Source organism: Takifugu flavidus, chromosome 16 (genome assembly GCF_003711565.1).
Source record: "Takifugu flavidus isolate HTHZ2018 chromosome 16, ASM371156v2, whole genome shotgun sequence".
Lineage (NCBI taxonomy): Eukaryota > Metazoa > Chordata > Actinopteri > Tetraodontiformes > Tetraodontidae > Takifugu > Takifugu flavidus.
In genome coordinates this window covers 12,320,274-12,339,957 of record NC_079535.1, presented here as the reverse complement: position 1 = coordinate 12,339,957, position 19,684 = coordinate 12,320,274, and the positions used below count along the sequence as shown (strand labels likewise).

General features: G+C 52.6%; 1 protein-coding gene across 6 annotated transcripts in view; it reads left to right on the top strand.

The window, feature by feature from the left end:
* Positions 1 to 8,829: 8,829 nt before the first annotated feature.
* Positions 8,830 to 19,684, top strand: part of LOC130513200 (neuronal PAS domain-containing protein 3) — a 94,028-nt gene continuing 83,173 nt past the window's right edge. For 2 of the 6 annotated variants that reach the window (XR_008946645.1, XM_057011872.1), the window contains exon 1: positions 8,831 to 9,759. Coding sequence is in view for 5 of the 6 variants with exons in the window: in XM_057011872.1 (XP_056867852.1) it covers positions 9,560 to 9,759 (200 nt within the window). In the remaining variant the exon portion in view is untranslated. The other 4 variants (XM_057011878.1, XM_057011875.1, XM_057011874.1 and 1 more) reach the window with 3 other exon arrangements.

Sequence of the window (19,684 nt, the reverse complement as noted above, 5' to 3'; positions counted from 1 at the left end):
TCTTTTAATTTCTGTTCCCCTCAGGTGAGCAGCAGGAGGAGGCGGAGCCTAACAGCAACAAGACCGCCCACTTCAAGCACAGGCAGAGTGAGCTTGTTTACTGTTTGTTGTTTATTTATTGAGACGTGAAGTCGCGTTTTCATCATTTTTGTAGTTTTAAATTTCAAATGAAATCTGGAGCCTGCAAAACAAAAGCCATCACTGACACGATCTGTGCACGGCCCTGTGGCTACCTCCAGGGCTCCAAACCCCACTGCCCCCCCCACACAACACACACACACACACACACACACACACCCACACGCACACCCACACCACACGCACACGCACACACACACACACCACAACACACGGCCCTGAGGGCAGGGCATGAGAGTCCAGGTAGATGCTCTGACAGCCCAACAGCTGCAGGTTAGAAAGACATGTTCATACACACACACACACACACACACACAGAGGACAGACCTGTATATACACTTATGCTGAGTGTACAAACTCACACGAGAACACACACACTTACACACAGACTCATCCTGGTGATGTGTACAGCTGTCCTGACCCCCATGGCGTGCCCCAGTCCATCCCACCTGTTCAGTCCCCTTCCAGCAGACACACACACACACCACACACACACACAGGTGCAATTAAAGCAATCGCAAATGCGGCTCATGATGCGTTCTGTGACCCAGACAGCAGAGGGTCTGTGTGTGTGTGTGTGTGTGTGTGTGTGTGTGTGTGTGTGTGTGTGTGTAACATCACCGAATCATGTTTGAGAAATTTCACTGAAGCAGAAAACAACGAGTGTTTGATTCATGCAGGAGTGTAAATATTAAATCCGACAGAAATTAGCTGTAATATTAACGACATCACTCCTAAATTGACCCTCGCAGGTCTTCAAACATCACCTGTTGTTGGAGCAGCTGACAGGTGATGTGGGGGGGGGGGAATGGACTCCCGTTACCATAGCAACAAAACTTTAAAGATTGAAGGATGTTGTCACATGAAAAGAGAAAAGAACAGGGGGAGGACCAAAATCTACAAAATGTGTTTTTCAAATCCTTTCTCTTCCCTCCCTCCCTCCCTCCCTCCCTCCCTCCACCATCCCTCCCTCCACCGTCCCTCCCTCATCCCTCCCTCCCCCTCCATCCAATCTCCCATCCCTCCCTCCCTCCCTCCCTCCACCACCGTCCCTCCCTCATCCCTCCCTCCCTCCCTCCCTCCATCCCTCCCCCATCCCTCCCTCCACCGTCCCTCCTCCCTCCCCCCGTCCCTCCCCATCCATCCCTCCCTCCCTCCCCCATCTCCCTCCCTCCCTCCCTCCATCCCTCCCCCATCCTCCCCTCCCCCGTCCCCTCCTCCCTCCCCCCTCCCTCCCCATCCATCCCTCCCTCCCTCCCCCATCCCTCCCTCCGTCCCTCCCCCCCCACCCCTCCCTCCCCCGTCCCTCCCCCCCCCCCCCCCCCTCTGTCCATACAGAGACGACCTGTGGGATCAGGAGCCTCCAGGATGCATCTCTGAGGGGCCTCAGCTGATTGGTCCTCTGTCCTTGGCTTCGTCCCTCTGGCTGCTCCCCTCCTCTTCCTCCTCTTCCCCTCCTCCTCCTCCTCCTCTTCCTCCTCTTCCTCCTTCCTTTCCTCGCCTTTCACGCCTTCCTGCTGAAACAAATGGTCACCAGGCGGGACGGAGCGCCCTGGCAGCAGTCTCAGGGCCGCCGCCGTTCCCACTGATTTATTTGTCTGAGTGTGATTTCAGGGTCGCAGCTGAAGAGTTTGGATCTGATCCATCCATGTTGCTGATGAAGTGTTTTAGTTCTGTAGTGTGTTTATTATTGGATCTGTGGAACCAGCAGCAGCACCTGGGCCGGGTCGGACCGCTCAGACTGCCTGGCTCCCAATTCAGAATCAGGATCATTCCAGATGTTTTCCACAACACAAAGGTCACATTTCCAACAAGTACAGGTGTAAATACGTGAATACACCCGGTAAACACCCCCCACCGGTCAGGAGCGCCACAGGAACGGTGTGTGTGTGTGTGTGTGGGGGGGGGGGGGGCATAACGAGGGAGAGAAGGAAGTCGTGATAGAAAGACTCAAAAGAAGGTTGTATTAAAGGTGGAATCCCAGATGTATGAGCAGGATGTGTTAGCGTAGCGTAGCGTAGCGGGATGGTGTCCTCAGGTGGATCACAGGAGCAGCCAGATGATGGAGGGACAACCACCACGCCCCCCCCCCCTCCATGGTTACAGGTTTGTCTGAAGCAGGAGCCCCCCCCCCGAGTGGAGGCAAATCTCAGTTTTAAATCCTCGCCTCTTTTCCGGGGTGTTTGGTCCAGCTGTAGGTGGCGCTGCTCACACCCCTCTTTAATCACACACACACCCCGTTCGCTACCCTCAGACATGACTCTGGGCGTATCCATGGAAACGCGGTTGTTGGGGGAGTGACCTGTCGGTGTGGAGTCAAAGTGTGCGACTCTTCCGAGGGAAGATGGCGCCGCCGATCAACCTATATTTAATCAATGTTGTTTGCATTAGCGAAGACGTCAGAACGCAGCGACGAGGCCCTTTGATCTATGCAACACCACCACAGCTGCTGTGACGGTGTTCAGGTGCGACGACTGTTGCTCCGCCGGTGGACGTTCGGCTCTGCTCTCTCTAGGGGTGTGTTTTTTTATTTGGGGACTGTTGTAGAGGCGTTAGCGCCACGCTAAGGGTTGCTAGCGGGGGTGAGTGTGACCCCGGGACTCTCATGTGTGCCTTGCTCTGCTGTTGCTACTGTTGTGCGTCTCCGGCTGTTGGACGACAGGCGGCGAGGTTGAGGTGTAAATCCGAAGAAGCGGGAATGTTTGTGTCTGTGACCTTCACGTAGATCATCTTTGTTAGTAAACGCTTGACTGCATGGTTCCTGTCCACCACCGTCAAAACTAATAAACTCGACTGATTGTGAGCAAACTCTTCTTCTCTTCTCGTTATTGTCGGCGAAACGTCCGAGTGACGGACGGGAAACGTCCATCAGATCAAAGCCCAGCTGGAATCACGCCGATGATGGCGCCCGATCTCCGCTGGGTCCAACAGAACCCGTCAGAAGGTTCAGCTGCCACAGAAGCGACCTCGCCGTTCACCACGGCTCAGAGGTCACGACCTTTGGTGCTGTAACCGGGCCTGGAAGCTTGAGAAGGTCCAGAACCTCCTCCAGAACCTCACTGGTCCCCAGCCGTCCGTCTCTGATCTTCCTCCATCAGGTCGTCCTGCTGGAGCAGCGAGCAGCTCTGATTGGTTCTGATGATCCACGCGCTCGGGTTTCATCAGGGCGAGGTCGCCTCGCCAGGCAGGGCGGCGCCGCAGGTGCCGGGAGACGGAGGGATGATGAGGAGGACGGGTGGTTTAACCCTCCGCTGATTACCGACGATTAAAGTCAAGACGTTTGAATCTGAAGCGGCCGCCACACGTCCTCGCCGCCATGTCGCTGGGGGGGGGTGGTCGTCCTCGGGAGACCAGGAACCGACCGAAGCTACAGATGTTAGCAGCTGTCCATGGAGTGAAGGTGGCGCCATGCTCTCCGGGCCTCGGGCTCCCGTTGGCGCTCCGCCGCCGCCGCCGCCTCACGCACGGTGACGCTTCCTTCTGTCTTTGAGGGGGAAGCAGAGCGAAGCTGTCAGAGGATTAAAAGATGGAGGTTCGCCGCCACAAAACACACTTCACATTAAAGCAAATTGCTTCCTGCGATTGTTGATGGTCTCTCGTGGCGGCGCCGCCCTCCGCCGCCGCCGTGATGCTGATTGTGGCTGAAGGGCCTTCAGATGACTGATAAGCATTGATGAATGAAAATGGAAATGCTTCTCAGCATTTTGTCTTCAAAAGCAAATCAAATATGGGGGGGGGGGTGTTTGCCTTTCGCAATTAGGCAGAAATGTTCTTTTTTCTGTGGTCAGAAAAATGGAAACGGCTTTTAAGGTCGTAAAGGTCGAGCGCATCCGAGCGTGGTGGCTCTGCAATTACTCTTCAGGCGGCGGCCTGATGGGGGGGGGGGGGGGGGGGACCGTGCGTCCGGGGTCAAATTAACGAGACGGCCCGCTCGCTGTTGAAAAGATCACATGTGATTACGGCGCATCAAACAGACGGAGCCTCAAATGATCCTCGTCCTGCCGGGGAGTCGCAGGAACGCCGTCAAACGCCGGGGGGGCGGGGCTCCCGGGGGGCGGGGCTCCCCTCGCCATGAACACGACAAAAGTCCCCCATCAGCACGGAGTTGGAGACAAACGACGCATCAGGTCACATCAGGTCGGCTCGCCCCCCCCCCCCCCCCCCCCCCCGCGCGTCAACGATTCAAACTGTCCGTGGCAGCAGGAACGCCGCCGCCGCCGCCAGCACGTGTGTGTCTGAGCGAGACGGAATCCCATCAGGTGGGAGCCTCCGTGTTATTAATGTTCTTCAGGACACAAACGTCTGAATGAAAACAGGACGGATCATTTTGTCCTGCTGATGAGCAGCGAGCGTCCCTTCATCATCATCATCATCACCGTCCTCATCATCATCACGTCCTCATCATCATCATCATCACCGTCATCATCATCATCACGTCCTCATCATCATCATCATCACCGTCATCATCATCATCACGTCATCATCATCATCATCACCGTCATCATCATCATCACGTCCTCATCATCATCATCAACCGTCATCATCATCATCATCACAGTCCTCATCACCGTCCTCATCATCATCTTCATCATCATCACCGTCCTCATCATCATCTTCATCATCATCATCACCGTCCTCATCACCATCATCATCATCATCTTCATCATCATCACCGTCCTCATCATCATCTTCATCATCATCATCACCATCCTCATCATCATCACCATCATCATCATCACCATCATCATCTCATCATCATCACCGTCCTCATCATCATCATCATCACCGTCCTCATCATCACCGTCCTCAGCATCATCACCATCCTCATCATCATCTTCATCATCATCACCGTCCTCATCATCACCGTCCTCCTCATCATCATCATCACCGTCCTCAGCATCATCATCATCACCGTCCTCATCATCACCATCCTCATCATCATCTTCATCATCATCACCGTCCTCATCATCACCATCATCTTCATCATCATCACCGTCCTCATCATCACCATCATCTTCATCATCATCACCGTCCTCAGCATCATCATCATCATTGGCTCCATTATCTTCTGAGAGGAGACCAGCAAATGGAGGCTTAGAGTGAAAACAAGCTGCCCCCACATTATGGGATGGCTGCGATACACAGAACTCATCAAAGGTTTGTTCGTTTCCATCGGACGGACGGATCGATGCATCGGATCGATGGATCGGATCGATGGATCTGATCAGGAGGCTCAGCAGCCTCCTTTATTCTGGAATCTGAAGTTCCTGATTCTGAATTCTGCCTCGATCAGCAAATAATCACTTAAACTGCAAAGATGGAATCAGCTGATTTCTCCAAACTGATCAGAATCCAAACGTCTCCTTCGAGATTTGAGGTGAACACTTTGGAACTCTGAAGTGGAATAAACGCGTTGAATTGGTCCTGAATTAAAATTAAAATTCGGTTCTCCGAAGTCAGCTGATGCTGCTGGTTCGGATCTACACGTCGAAGGTTCGATTCTCCACCGTAATCAATGACGGGTCAGGGACGGGTGCCTGGAAGGGTCAAAGCAGACTCTGACGAAGGAGGTAAGGCTCCAGCTGAGGGCGAGGGGCAGAGTTACGATTAGGAGTTTGATTATTTCATTAGTTTTACATTCAAGTCATTTGAATCATCTGAATAAAAGTTCAGAGCTGGTTTTAGCTCAAGACTGTTAGCGATCATTAGCATACATGAAGAGTGTGTGTGTGTGTGTGTGTGTGTGTGTGTGTGTGTGTGTGTGAGAGAGATAAAATGTTGTGTGTATTATTATCAATCATTAGCATGTGGAGGTGTAGATGAGAAGGCTTCAAAACGCTCCATCTTTAATTCCTCGTAGCAGTTAATTCATCATCGGAGCGGCAGCGTCGGCGCGTCCGCGGGCGTTTACGACTAATATTTCAGCTCCCATTACGCCGGCGGTGCAGAGAGCCGGGCCTCCGGTCTGACCTTTGACCCCGGCAGGAGGAATCGCAGCCTGACCTCATCCATCACAGGCAGAAAGGGGAAATATTAGGAGGCCACATTATCGGGGAGATTAGAGCGTCGAGAGCTTCAGATGGCGCCGTGGGCGACCGTCACCGTCCGTCCGTCCGTCTCTGAACGCACTTCCTGTCCAGAGAGAAGCCGAACGGCCTCAAAGGCCGCAACTTCTCAGATGAACGCTCACGTTTTTGGAGGTGAGGACCTGCGGTTCAGTGTCAGTGCAGCACGCGCAGCTGCCCACCAATTAATTTGCACACAGCTAGCATTAGCATTGTCGTGCTACATTCGGCTAACCTAGCAGCTAGCGTTCAGTCTGAGTCCAATTCAGGTTAAAATCCTGAATCTGAAAAGATGCTAGAGGGAGAAACAGTCGGGTTCTGGTGGAGCACAGCTGTGTGTGTGTGTGTGTGTGTGTGTGTGAGTGTGTGGTGTGTGTGTGTGTTTCTGTATTAGTGAGCTGTGACCAGGTAAAACGCAACAGACAGAATCAGGACAGTAAACCTGCTGTTGTCCCTCAGGACAAAACACACACACACCACACACACACACACACGTACAATCATCCAAACACGTGCACGCTCGCAAAGGCAACACAGAGCAGATGCAGATTTCAAACGAGGCATATTGTGCACACGGACATTGAGTCAGTGGTCATGCGGTCACCGAGAGAACTCTCTCTCTCACACACACACACCACACACACACACACACTCAGTGCTCTGTGGTAATTCTATAAGGGGGTCCAGCATGTCTCCCCTGAAAGCTGCAGTCCAATTCATTTGATTTCATTACAGAGACACACGGAGGTAAAGTGTAGCTGCGGCGCTGCGTTTCATTACGAGCTGCTGCTTAGAGCTGCGATCCAATTTAAGGAGCAGGCGGCCGAGCAGCAGCAGCGCGCTTTTATTGCTATTTAATCAGCTCAATTGGGACGTTTTATTAGTGCGAGTCTTTGTTTTCAGAGGACAGACGAGAGCTGCAGGTTATTAGAGGCTCTCGCAGCGAGGCTCCGGGTCCCAGCGGGGGTCCGGGGGGGAGGCGGGGGTCCAGAGGAGGATGAAATATTGAAAATGTGTCCTGAGTGACTCAATGAGGAGGCGGCAGGAGAGAAGCGCTGTTCAGCAGCAGAGCTGTGGGTTCGATTCCCTGGGCTGGAAATGACAGGATACAGATGGACGCTGCCGAGAGGCCACGCCCACCTCCCTGTCTGTCATACAGCAACAGGAAATAGTCCCCGCCCACTCACCTGTCCACACAATCCCAGAGCAGTTACATCTGTCAATGAGTCATCAAGGACTGGGAGGGGCCACTGTGAAGAGGGAGGAGTGATTGTTAGGAGGGAGGAGTCATCAAGGACTGGGAGGGGCCACTGTGAAGAGGGAGGAGTGATTGTTAGGAGGGAGGAGTCATCAAGGACTGGGAGGGGCCACTGTGAAGAGGGAGGAGTGATTGTTAGGAGGGAGGAGTCATCAAGGACTGGGAGGGGCCACTGTGAAGAGGGAGGAGTGATTGTTAGGAGGGAGGGGTCATCAAGGAATGGGAGGGGCCACTGTGAAGAGGGAGGAGTGATTGTTAGGAGGGAGGAGTCATCGAGGAATGGGAGGGGCCACTGTGAAGAGGGAGGAGTGATTGATGGGAGGGAGGAGTCATCAGCTGAGTTTTATCTGGTATTTTCATACATGTGAGAGCATCGCAGCAGCTCGCTGGTTCTACAGGATTTGAGGGGGCGTGGCTTGTGAAGCTGATGTGCGATGATTCTCGTAGCGCCGCGCTAAAGCGTCGATGGCACCAGTAGAAACATCATATTCTGAAAATGAGCATCGCTCATTTTTAAAACTAGCACAATTTAACTTTAGTCCATCATTTTCACCTTTTCAGGCATGAAATGTTAGCAGGTATTCCTCATGCTAGGCTATCGTGCATGCTAGCTCTGCAAGGCGTTCAAAGAGGTGAGATGATTCAGTCAAATCCAGGAACATTCTGAAGTGGATTATTGTGACATTCTGGAGGAATAAAAGTGAAGAACGTTGGACTATTTTTAGCAGCAGCGTTCATTAAAGCTGCGTTTAACTGATGCTAATATTCTTTTTGGCTTCGGTGGAGAACCAGACGTTCCTGATTGCTCCTGTTGGAACACAGCCACACCCGGTCTGCTTCGTCATCGCAGTTCCTCATCAACATCTGAGCCATCCTGCTCCACATATCTGCCTCTTCATCATCATCATCATCCTCTTGGAACGTCTGTGCCTGGTTTTATCCAGAGTGGTTCTGAGGACGTGGATTCCGGGCGTGAGTTCTTGGAACTTCTGCACAGATTAGATGGTTCCTGTTGTTCTTCACAGTCCTTCTCACAGACCTGGGGAAGCTTTGCTCAGGTGACCTTTGGTCCATTTCTGCCACCTCTTTATCCTCAGGTCCAACAGGCACTTTTCTGTGGACCTGAACCACGTGAAGAACCTTTCAGATGAAACCAGAAACTTTTCAAGGTTTTTTATTTTATTTTTTTTAAAAAGCAAGACTTATTTATTGTTAGCGATCATCAAAACTGACATCATCCATCACCTTCGTGTGGATCTTAAAGAAAACCAAAAGCGAGACGTCGCTGCTCTTTAAAGGTTCTGTTTTCAGTAAAACGGAACCTTTATTGTCCCGAATAAAAGTCCCGTTTACAGTTGCTGCGCTCATGTGCAGAAAAAAGAGAGAATAAACGTTCCTCTCTCCTCTATCCCTCCATTCCTCTCTCTCTCTCTCTCGGCCTATCTCTCTCCCCCTCTCTTACTCTCACACACACACGGAGGACAGCGCACACACACACACGTGCGCGCTCACACGCGCGCGCTCGCCGACATACCGACACACACTCTGCTGCTGCTGGATCACTGGATCACTGGATCAATGTCATCGCTGCGCAGGTGCTGCTGAGAGCCCGACACCAGAGCCGAGCAGCGACCGTCTCCGCCCCGCCGGCAGAGCGCGCAGAGCCGGGCAGAGGTTCACCGATGGGGAGCGGGAGAGTCCGGAGCTCCAGCGCCGGGAGGCGAGAGCGCAGACGCCGCTGCACGGTCGACTCTCACCGGTGAAGTCCTCACCTCAGCCCCGCTGCTCCGGAGACCCCGGGACCATGATCCGGGTTTGTGGGGGGGTTAACGCTGAAGGTTGAAGACCAGCAGAGAAGAAAGTATGAAAGAGGCAGTTTCCTCTCACTGATCCCGCTCATCAGTTGATCAACTATTGGTGATCCCGATCCGCGCGGCGAGTTCTGCTCACACCAGAGGAGGAAAAAGGCGAAAGAAGCGAAAATACATTTAGACTTTTAAAGAAACTCCAGCGGAGCAGGCTTCCCAGGGCTCCCAGTGAGCCGCCCGGTGGAGGGAGAACCAGAACACGGCTGCGCATTGGAGACGCTCCGGAGACCATGATCAGGATCTTCCCGGACTTCAGCGTCCAGGTGACGGCTTCGGCGGGCGGCGGACCCGGTGTTGGGGGCTCGGGGGGTGGCGGCGTAGGCAGCAGCATGGTGACCGGACCCCCGGTGGGTCGGGTGCCGGTGCCTGTTCCCGGAGCAACGAACGGGACCCCGCAGAGCGTCCAGGGGATCGGCGGCTACCCGCAAAGGTACCTGTGGAGTCGATCTGTTCCAGCGGTGCCTCCCGCGGGGTTCCGGAACAGATCGGCCCCTCTTTCATTCTAAATCCGCTCATTATCAAACTTTTCTGCACGTGGGCATTTTTACCTCCGTCAGCTGGATCACAAATGATCCCGAAACGAATCCAACTGCAGACAACTTCACTTTTTTCTGTCTTTTCTTCCGTTTTCACACCTTCAATCCAACAATTTTAAAAGTTTAGTCTGGAAATATGGCAAAGAGTCGGGGGAGGAAAAAAAGTGTTGTCGGATTCACTGAAATGTTCTTTAATCTCTCTCACGCACGCCCTCTGTCTCTCACACGCACGCGGTTTCTGTGTTTCCGCGCCCAGATCTACAGGTCCGTGTTGGGATCCTCTTCTTCTCGGGCCTCCAAAGCAGCAAAAGCACACGCGCTTTCCAACATGGACCTTTGCTGGCGCGCGTCCAGACGGGTTCTGATCACGCACACTCACGCACATCTGTGAGCTGAGGCGTTGACCCATCAGCGCGCGCTCACTAATCAGCAATCTTTAAAATCACCTTCAGGCTGACGTCATTCGGCGATGACACTCTGTGCACTTTCCATCACTCCACTCACAAAAACACGTGTTGACGCCGTGTCCGTGCGCGTCACTGCGCGTGCGTTAACTGCAACCCCTCGGCTGGACGTGCGCTCCCCCCCACAATGGCTTGTTTGTGTGGAGAATACCCAGCATGCCTTTGACCTTGACGGGTCACCGGGACAGAGGCGGCGGCGGCGGCGGAGTTTAATCACTGATGTCGGAACCAACGTGGCCGCAAAAGCAACAGAACTAAAGTCCGAACCTGCGGACGCGCGTCGTCACGTGACTCAAAGAATTCAGAAATATTTGCTTCATCAATAGAGACATTTGGCTTTTACTGAGGCATGGCTGGCAGGTGTGTGTGCGCGTGCGTGTGTGTGTGTGTGGGGGGGGGTTGTTGATTTGTTTGTGGGAAGTGGTGGTTAAGGAGGGGGGAGGATCAGGATGTTCCTTTTATTTTCGGTGTGATGGTTAAAATTGGAAAACAGCCCCGCGGAGCGACCTGTAATACAGGAGGAGAGAATTGCATAAAACACACACACACACTCACGCCGTCTCACGCACACACACACGAGCACGAGTCCAACTGCATCTGAGCGGCGTTGTCGCGCCGGGCTGGAGAAAATCCTGAGATGTGTGTGTTTTTTCTGTCAGCAGCCGGCGGAGGAACCTGCTCCGGCAGACCTCACGGACTGTGACCGCACAGCCACGCTCGGCCGCGGGGATGCTACCGCAGCTCTAGACGCTGCGGCGGCAGCGACAATGTAAAGATTTGACGTCCCTCTTTGCCTTTTTCCCCCCTCCCTCCTCCTCCGGAACGCGTTCTTCCGTGGTGCCGAACCCGAGAGACAGGCAGTCGGAGAGGAAGAGAGCAGCGGGATCTGGAGCGTCCTCCGCGGGTTCCCCCTCCTCTCACGCCGCTCGGCAGGCTTCTGCTGCAGCCCGCAGTTCGCCTCCGCCGCCCGTTGTTTGCACGCTGCTGAGCGGCGGGGGAGAGAGACAAGCACCAGACGCACGCACGTATACTACACACTGACGCGTTCACACAGCAAACACACACACACACACACGGACATGGCTTTGTCTTAACACACGGACCATGACGCATTGCTGTCAGGGCGCAGCGCAACGCCGCGGCTCCGCGTCGCGATAGAGCCGCGTCGAGGAAAGCGGCGGAAGGAGAGCAGAAAGTAAGAAATCAAATATTGTTGCAGGAAGATGGCGCCCACCAAGCCCAGCATCCAGCAGGACCCGACGCGGAGAGAACGGTAACGGGGCACACTCATCGTCCTCCTCCTCCTCGCTGCATGTTTACAGGCGGCGCGGCAAGCGGCAGCCTGGCGGGCTGGAGCGGCTGCTCCGCGGGGTTTATTCTGGAGCTGTGCGTGGAGCTGTGCGTGGAGCTGTGCCTGCGTGTGTGCGTGTGTCTGTGCAGGTAACAGGTCTCTTGTCTTCACTTCTGACCGTGTCTGCCTTCACCTGCCCGCGTAGGGCATAGACGCATGCACGTGTCTGTGCACGCGCGGGTTGTAGGAAGCCATGAATCGCAGGCTAAGGTGTGCGAGGGTCGAACGACACCGGCGGCGGGGAGTGCGCGTGGGCGTGCGTGCTTGCGGTGTGGCATTCACAGGAAGTTTTATTGTGGCGAGAAGCACAGATTCACCTGTGCAGGTCAAAGAGCACATGACCTTAAAGCTGATCACTGTGGATGAGGATCAGCTGCCGGGTCCGGTCCGGTCCGGTCTGGTCCGGTCCGGTCCCGTTGGACAGGTGCGCTCTGGTTCTTACCTGTTGATGACCTTTCTCACGTTCCAACATCAGTAAATGTTCTGGATTCTTCGACTGAGCAGCGGCAGCGATGTTCTCACCTGTTGACCTGCTGCAGGTTCACCGGTTCCGATGGTCCAGCAGCGTTGGTTCTGTTGCTTCACCTGTTGGTACCGGCAGCAGCTGATGGCTTTGATCTTGTAGTTCTGCTTTTTCAGCTTCTCCCCGGCGGACAGATTTCCTGCTCTGATTTGACTTCGGAACATCAGGAAACCTCAGTCGGTTCTGTGCAACACCTGTTCAGCGGAACAGAACTGGACCGCGTGTGGAACAGAGACGGTGTTCTGGTGTGGTCACTGCTGAGATCCAGTAACATTTGTATGAGGGAGATCTTGACGGAGTTCCTGGTCTGGACTTGAGAACCTTCCTGATTCCCGCTAAAACAGGTGAACGAGCAAACGGGATCGGTTCTGGTTCAGGTGGAAGCTCCTCTGGTGGTTCCTGCGGCACCAGTCAAAGTTCTGGTTGTCTCCACCGCGCCAGAGCCGGCGCCGGGTCGGCGGCGAGCAGCTGGAGATTTGAATACGTGTCTTGTGGTTGAGCGGGGTCAAAGGTCAAAGGCTTCCCCCTTTGCTGGGCGACGAGTCCACAGCTGGTCCTGGGGCACAGGAAGAACCTTGTTTGTCCACTCGTGATCCGTTTGGTCCTGGTTCTGTCATATTTACAACCTAGACATGGATCTTCGTTCGCATGTCAGAAGATCCCAGGTGATCAGATTTGGCATCGCAGACGTGATAATTGTCCAGCAGGTGGCGCTTTTTTTTGGATTCTCAGCTGACGGATGCTTCATTCATCAGGAACCTTTGACAGAACTGTTAGCAAACACGGAGGTGATCAGGGGCAGGTTCTTCCTGGACAGGTCGCTGCTTTTACGTGATGAAATCTGGAGGATTTCACGCTTAGATTAAATGTATTTTATTGCACAAGCCGTAAAATCTGCCTGGAAAAGGTCAGTTGGAGGTACCAGAAGGTCAAACCTCTGTGGCTCGTCGTGGCTAATTTAGCTTTAGACGGAACCTCCTGACGTGACCGACTGTGCGTGGCCTGTTGAGCAACGCTGATGCTACACGTTAGCTTGTTTCACGCAGCGAAATCTGCCCCCAGTAAATCGCTATAAGCCGTCTTAATCCTTTTTCAGGAATCTGTTCGCTTCTGGCAGCTCAGTCTGACGCCACCACAGTAGCATCATTAACAAAATAACCCTCCCACAAACACGCACACACATGTAGCGTGTGTGAAATTGTGTACATTTGTAGCCTGTGTGGTCACGCGACTGGACTTTCCTCAGGTCCGACTTGGTTCCGGTAGTCGATCCTTCTGCAGAAACCTCCCATTGTCCTTGAATGCACCATCAACACGAGACTCCCGGTCTCGTAACGCCAGTAACGTCGTTACTCCTCGCCGTTTATGGCGTTCAAACAGGCGATTAAATATTTTATCGTGATGAATTTTCTCTCTGCAGCCTTTTTTTCACATCACTTCATTTTCTGCCTGCCAGCAGACAAATCACTCACAATTTTTGTCAGTAATTCATTAATTTCCCTCTTCTCCTCCCTCCCAATGCTAAATTCTCCCAATCATTTCTCCTCTGCTCATCCCTCCATCTGCTCCCCTCCCCCCCGGCAGCCAGCAGCAGCGATGGCGGCGGCGGCGGCGGCGGCGTGCATCGCTGCTAACGGCTGTCAGGCAGCGGTGGCGTTTCAGTTGAGCTGCTGTTTGTGGATCTATTTCTGGGGGCATTTCAGCAGCGATAGTCATCTGGAGGAGACAAAATTAATTTCCAGGTAGAGAGAGGGGGGAGGGGGGGAGACGGGGGAGGGGGGAGGGGGAGGGCAGACTTCATAGTTGAGTGCTCCCACTATCAGTAGCACGACTGGAGAGGAGGCTGATGGAGGGATGGTGGATGGAGGGAGGACGAGTTCTGATGCAAGATGTTTTGGCCACTAAGTTTTACGGTGTGTTTATGTCACATGACATCGCCCCCTGCTGGCCCCCGCCGCAGCGTGACAACCAATCATCTTACTGATGAAGAGTGTGTGTGTGTGTGTGTGTGTGTGTGTGTGATTATCATGACCAGCAGCAGCTTTCATCCCAATAACTTGTGACATTATCTTCTTTTTTAAAAAAAATACTTTTATTTTGTGATCTTTTAGGGAACATTGATTAAAATATTTAATCTTTCAGGAAATGAGATGATCTGTGACATGAACTATAAAATAAAAATCTTTAATCATTTTTAGATGACTTAACGGTGAATTATATAATAATCTTTACTTTGTTGGATTAGATGGGTTTTATAAGAATTTAATAGATATGATCGGATTATTTGTAAACATAGAAATGATCTTAGATCAAAAACACTACATTTGCTTTTTAATGTTTTCACTTTTTTTTAGAAAAAAAGTTCCTGTTTAATTTAAAAACCAGTTTAAAATTATGGTAATTATATTGGAGTGTTTCAATGTATGATTATTTGGGTTTTTCTCTAATCAGTCATGAAATTATTAGCAGTGTTTTTAATTAAAATAAAAATGTGTTAAATTGGCACATTTAAGACCAAATGAAGGAGAGACAGAAACAGTTGCTGGAAACTTACTGACGTTCTGGTCTCCGCCTCCATCCCTGTAGCCCCTCCTCCCGGTAGCCCCTCCTCCCAGTAGCTCCTCCTCCCATAGCCCCTCCTGCCATAGCACCTCCCCTGTAGCCCCTCCTCTGTAGCCACTCCCCTGTAGCCACGCCCTCGCGGCTCCTCCCACCGAGCAGAATAATGCCCTGCCTCGGAGGTCGTCGCCGGGAACGACGCCACACTTTTCGGTGTTCCAGTTGTCGGGAAACAAGATGGCTGCACGTAGGAAAGCTGTGGTCCCACTTGACTTCCTTAGCCCTGTTAGCCCCGTTAGCTCCGTTAGCCCTGTTAGCCCCGTTAGCTCCGTTAGCTCCGTTAGCCCTGTTAGCCCCGTTAGCTCCGTTAGCCCCGTTAGCCCCGTTAGCATGGGCTATGTTGCCGTTTTACATATACGACTTATTCTGTGCGGCCAAGACGAGTCAGAAACAGAACATTACTGGATCTTCTGATCTGGTCACTCCTGGCAGAAGCCGTCTGTTAGCATCAGCTCGGGTTCTGAGGATCCTCCGACTTCCTCAGGAAGGAATCCGACATCCGGGTTGAAACATCGGAATTCCGCTGCCCTGGGCTAAAGATGGGAATAAAGGAGCTTGTTTGGACGTGGCTCGTTTGACAGTTCGGATGTATTGAAACGTCCGCGGCTCCACTTCCTGATTCCCTCTGTGATTCCGGCTGATTGGTTTTATCTGGACACGCGTGTAAACACGGTTATCAGACAGAGAAGAAGAAAAACAGACCTCTGATGTGTCTCGCTGAAAATTGCTTCTCTTTTCAAAGTGAATTTACATTTGTCTTTGGAAGAAAATGCATCGAAAACATCTGCGGGCTCGGTGGCGGCGCTTTGTGCGTCGTTACCAAATAACAATGTGTAAATTTCCCGCTCGCCGCCCAGACAAATGCTTTTTTCTTGGGGACGGAGAAACGTATGAAAATGTAAATGACGCCGCGCTCGGCCGGAGCGTTTTCCGGGTGCAGGAAAGCAGCACAAACATGTCGTTAACAGTGTTTTCTCGATAGCTCACAGGAACAAACATCGTTCCCGGTCGTGATCCTCGGCTTCCTCCCAGCTCTTCTTCTCTGTCCACGGACCGCGGCGTCGCTCCGGAGTGTTTCGGCAACGCTGAGGCTGATACGGATCTTAGATGTTTCTCGGGATGCGGACTGGTCAGTACCGACGTTCCTGAGCTGTTTCCCACACTCGTACTTGCTCCGCCCCTTTTAGACGTGACCTGTGTGGACAGCTAGGTATCCCATAATGCAGTTCGCCTTGGCTTAACCTGGTGGGTCCTCCAGGATTGTCGTGATGGTCGGTCTACGACGTCATCGTTTCCGTTACCGTCGGTTACCGGGGGATCAACTCAGTCGAACCAGAGCAACACGACCGTTGACGGTAGCATCAGTCCCCCAACACACCTGTCGATCGGACTCCTCCCCCCTTCCCCCTTCCCCTCCTCCTCCTTTTATCCTTCTCTCCCCCCTCTTCCTCCTCCTCCTCTTCCTCCCCCCTCTTCATCCTCCCTTCATCCCCCTCTTCATCCCCCTCTTCCTCCCCCCTTCATCCTCCTCTTCATCCTCTCTTAATCAGCTCAATCATGCTGACGGCGTACTTTAACTACCTGTCCTTGAAAACACACACTCCTGTTACACGCAGTGGTTAAACACACACACACACACACACCACACACACACACACAACACACACACCCCTCCCTCATGCCTATCTCACCCTTGCTCAGGTGTTTGTTAGATGGAAGGATGAATCAAAGGATGCACTTAGCTGTTAGCTTAGCTCTGTTAGCTGTAGCCAGCGGCAGTTTTGTTGTTGTCGGATGTTCTCTGACGTTCTCCTCCCTGCTGCCGATGGAGGAATGTTGGTATCAATAACTGAATTGATTCCAGGCTCCAGGTGACGGCCCCTCCTCCCCCTCCTCCCCCTCCTCCCCTCTCATTACCTCCCTCGTCTCCTCTCTGCTCCTGCTGGGGTCACCTGTTTTGCCCCTGGAGGAAAGAAAGAGACCTGTGGGTGAAATGATCATTGATTATTCTGTGGTAGATGGAGAGAGGGTGAGAGGAGGGTGAGGGGGGGGGGGGCACCTCAGTCAGAACAATAAATGATGCATTTGAGAAAACACAGCTTCCTCCCTGCTAACCTGAGCGCTCCAAGTAGAGATAAATCCGCCGCTGAAAGTAGTCCCTCGCTGATGCGGCCCCTTAATACTGATCGGGAAACGGTCTTTAAGGGCTTCGTTTTTATTTTCTTCTCTTCCTTAACAACTGTTATTGTGCCCATAACCTGAAAATGATGGACTATTTTTTCTGTTCAGAACCAGATGCCAGATATGTTAGAACACCTCAAATGAACTCTTTAAACTTTTTAAATGTGAAAATTGTTAGTTTGTCCTCAGAAATCCGTCAGGTTTGTAGTTGACTTCAGTTATCAGGAAATCCCTGTGTGTGTGTGGTGTGTGTGTGTGTGTGTGTGTGTGTGTGTGGGTGTGTGTCGCTCAGCAGGACATCACACACACTCTGTCTCTTTTCTCTCTCTCTCTCTCTCACACACACACACACACACTCTCCCCTCAATCATTAGCGCATCACTGTGATCGTACTCGCGCCTCTGAATTTTAATAACGTTCTTTTTTGTCCCGAAGTCCTGACCTTTGAACTTTGATGGTTTTGTAGCCGTTATAGAAGCTCCAGGACATCAGGGGGCTGTGCTGCTTTGATGTTGACTCTTTCATCTGTCCCCCCATCCTGGTTCTGGGTCACAGCGGAGCTCCACCCTGACCTCGCTGACTCCGCCTCGTTTTCAGCTTTCGCCCGTTTGTTTCTGCGTTTAAAGATGAAAGTTGTCGGCTGCGGCGCGACCACAGCCTGTAGCTAACCGTCGCTATAACAGGCTGTAAACAACAGGCTGTAAACAACAGGCTGTAAACAGCAGGCTGTAAACAACAGGCTGTAAACAGCTGACCGATTCTGCCGGACAGGTTTACGTGTTCATAGGAAGATGACATGTTGTTTCCACGTGTTAGCCTGAAACCCTCGCGGCTACGTAGCATTAGCTGAGTGAGATAAACCATCCTCCCACCCTCCACCCATCACACAGCCACAGGGACGCAGGTGAGACACACCTGAGGACAGGACAACGACCTGCTTTGGTCCTTTGCCGCCTGGACTTGTCCAGTCACTTTAGGAAGTGTTGCTGCCACAAGGGGATTTACCTAATCAATATCTCTGATCGATCCTACGAGACCGTCGATCTTATGGATCCCAGCGGCAGCTGATCTGGCCTCAGGTCAGCGGTTGGACTTTAGCGTCACACGGTGGCGAGGACGGACGCAACCACGCAAAACCAGACGGATCTGATGTGTGAGGGATCACGGGATCACCTGATCAGGTGGTGATGATGATGTCAGGGTCCGTGGGCGTGGTCTGATCATCACTGATGTTCTACTGAGGCGTCAGGCCAGGTGTAGCCAGGGTTCAGGTCGTCATGGCAGCCATGTTCACGTTCACTGTGGTCAGGAGATCGCTCTAAAACTCCGCCCCTTTTTCAGATTACAGCGCAAAAAGAAACACTTCTTTTAACCTTGCTAAGCAGCAGTCCGTCCGTCCTGTCTGTCCCCCCGTCCGTCCGTCTGTCCCTCCATCCGTCCATCTGTCCCTCCCTCCGTCCGTCTGTCCCTCCCTCCTCCATCTGTCCCTCCCTCCGTCCATCTGTCCCTCCTCCCTCCGTCCGTCCTCCCTTCCCTCCCTCCGTCTTTCCCTCCCCTCCCTCCGTCCGTCTGTCCCTCCCTCCGTCCATCTGTCCCTCCCTCCGTCCGTCTGTCCCTCCGTCCGTCCTTCCTCTGTCCCTCCCTCCGTCCATCTGTCCTCCCTCCGTCCATCTGTCCCTCCCTCCGTCCATCTGTCCCTCCCTCCGTCCATCTGTTCCTGCGTTCTGTCCAAATTAAAGGAGGATTCCATTAATTTCTCAGCTCTTCCAGGTTAATTTGCATTTCTATCTCACAGCTTAGCCGACGCTCGTTACAAACAGAAATGCTGAAAAAGTTTTTTTCCTTCATCTCTTCTTCCCTCTCTCTCCCATCCTCTCCCCCCTCTCTCTCCCCCCCTCTCTCTCCTCCCTCCCTCTCTCTCCCCTCCCTTCTCTCTCCTCCCTCTCTCTTCCTCCCTGTCTCTCCTCCCTCTCTCTCCCTCCCTCTCCTCTCTCCCCCTCTCTCTCCCTCTCCTCTCTCTCCCTCCCTCTCTCTCCCCCTCTCTCTCCCTCTCTCTCCTTCCCTCTCTCCTCCCTCTCTCTCTCTCCCCTCTTCTCCTCCCTCTCTCTCTCTGTGACACACACTCAGGCACACACACACCCCTATGCATCCTTCCACACCTTCCACCTTGTTGTCTCCCTGTCTGTGAGGTGTGTGTGTGTGCGTGCGTGGTGTGTGTTGTGTGTGTTAATTGGAGTGTGAGGTCCATGACAGCTATCAGCAGCTCATTCAGACATTAATGAGAATGATAGCAGCTTTACTGACTGTTCCACACTCTGACCAAACTCATTAACACCAGCTCACATTTAAATACACCTCCTCTCCTCCACCTCCTCTCTTCTGTCCATCCCGCTGCTTCAGTTCTTCACCTTTTCTCACGGATTCTTCTTCTTCTTCTCTTCTTGATTCTTTCCCTGACATTTAAGAAAAATGAAAAAAAAAAAATCCTGTTCCAATCCAAAGTTGTCAATCTCTGTTTTTGTTTCTCTATTTTTCACTTTAATATTCAAACATTCACCTTAAAAACAAGGGCGATGGAGGGGTCAAAGGTCACGGCGTTCACCTGTAAGGCGTTTACACTGTTGACAGATTCAATTAGAGTTTCCCTCTGACTCCGCCCCCTCGCCAGCAGGGGCTCGGCA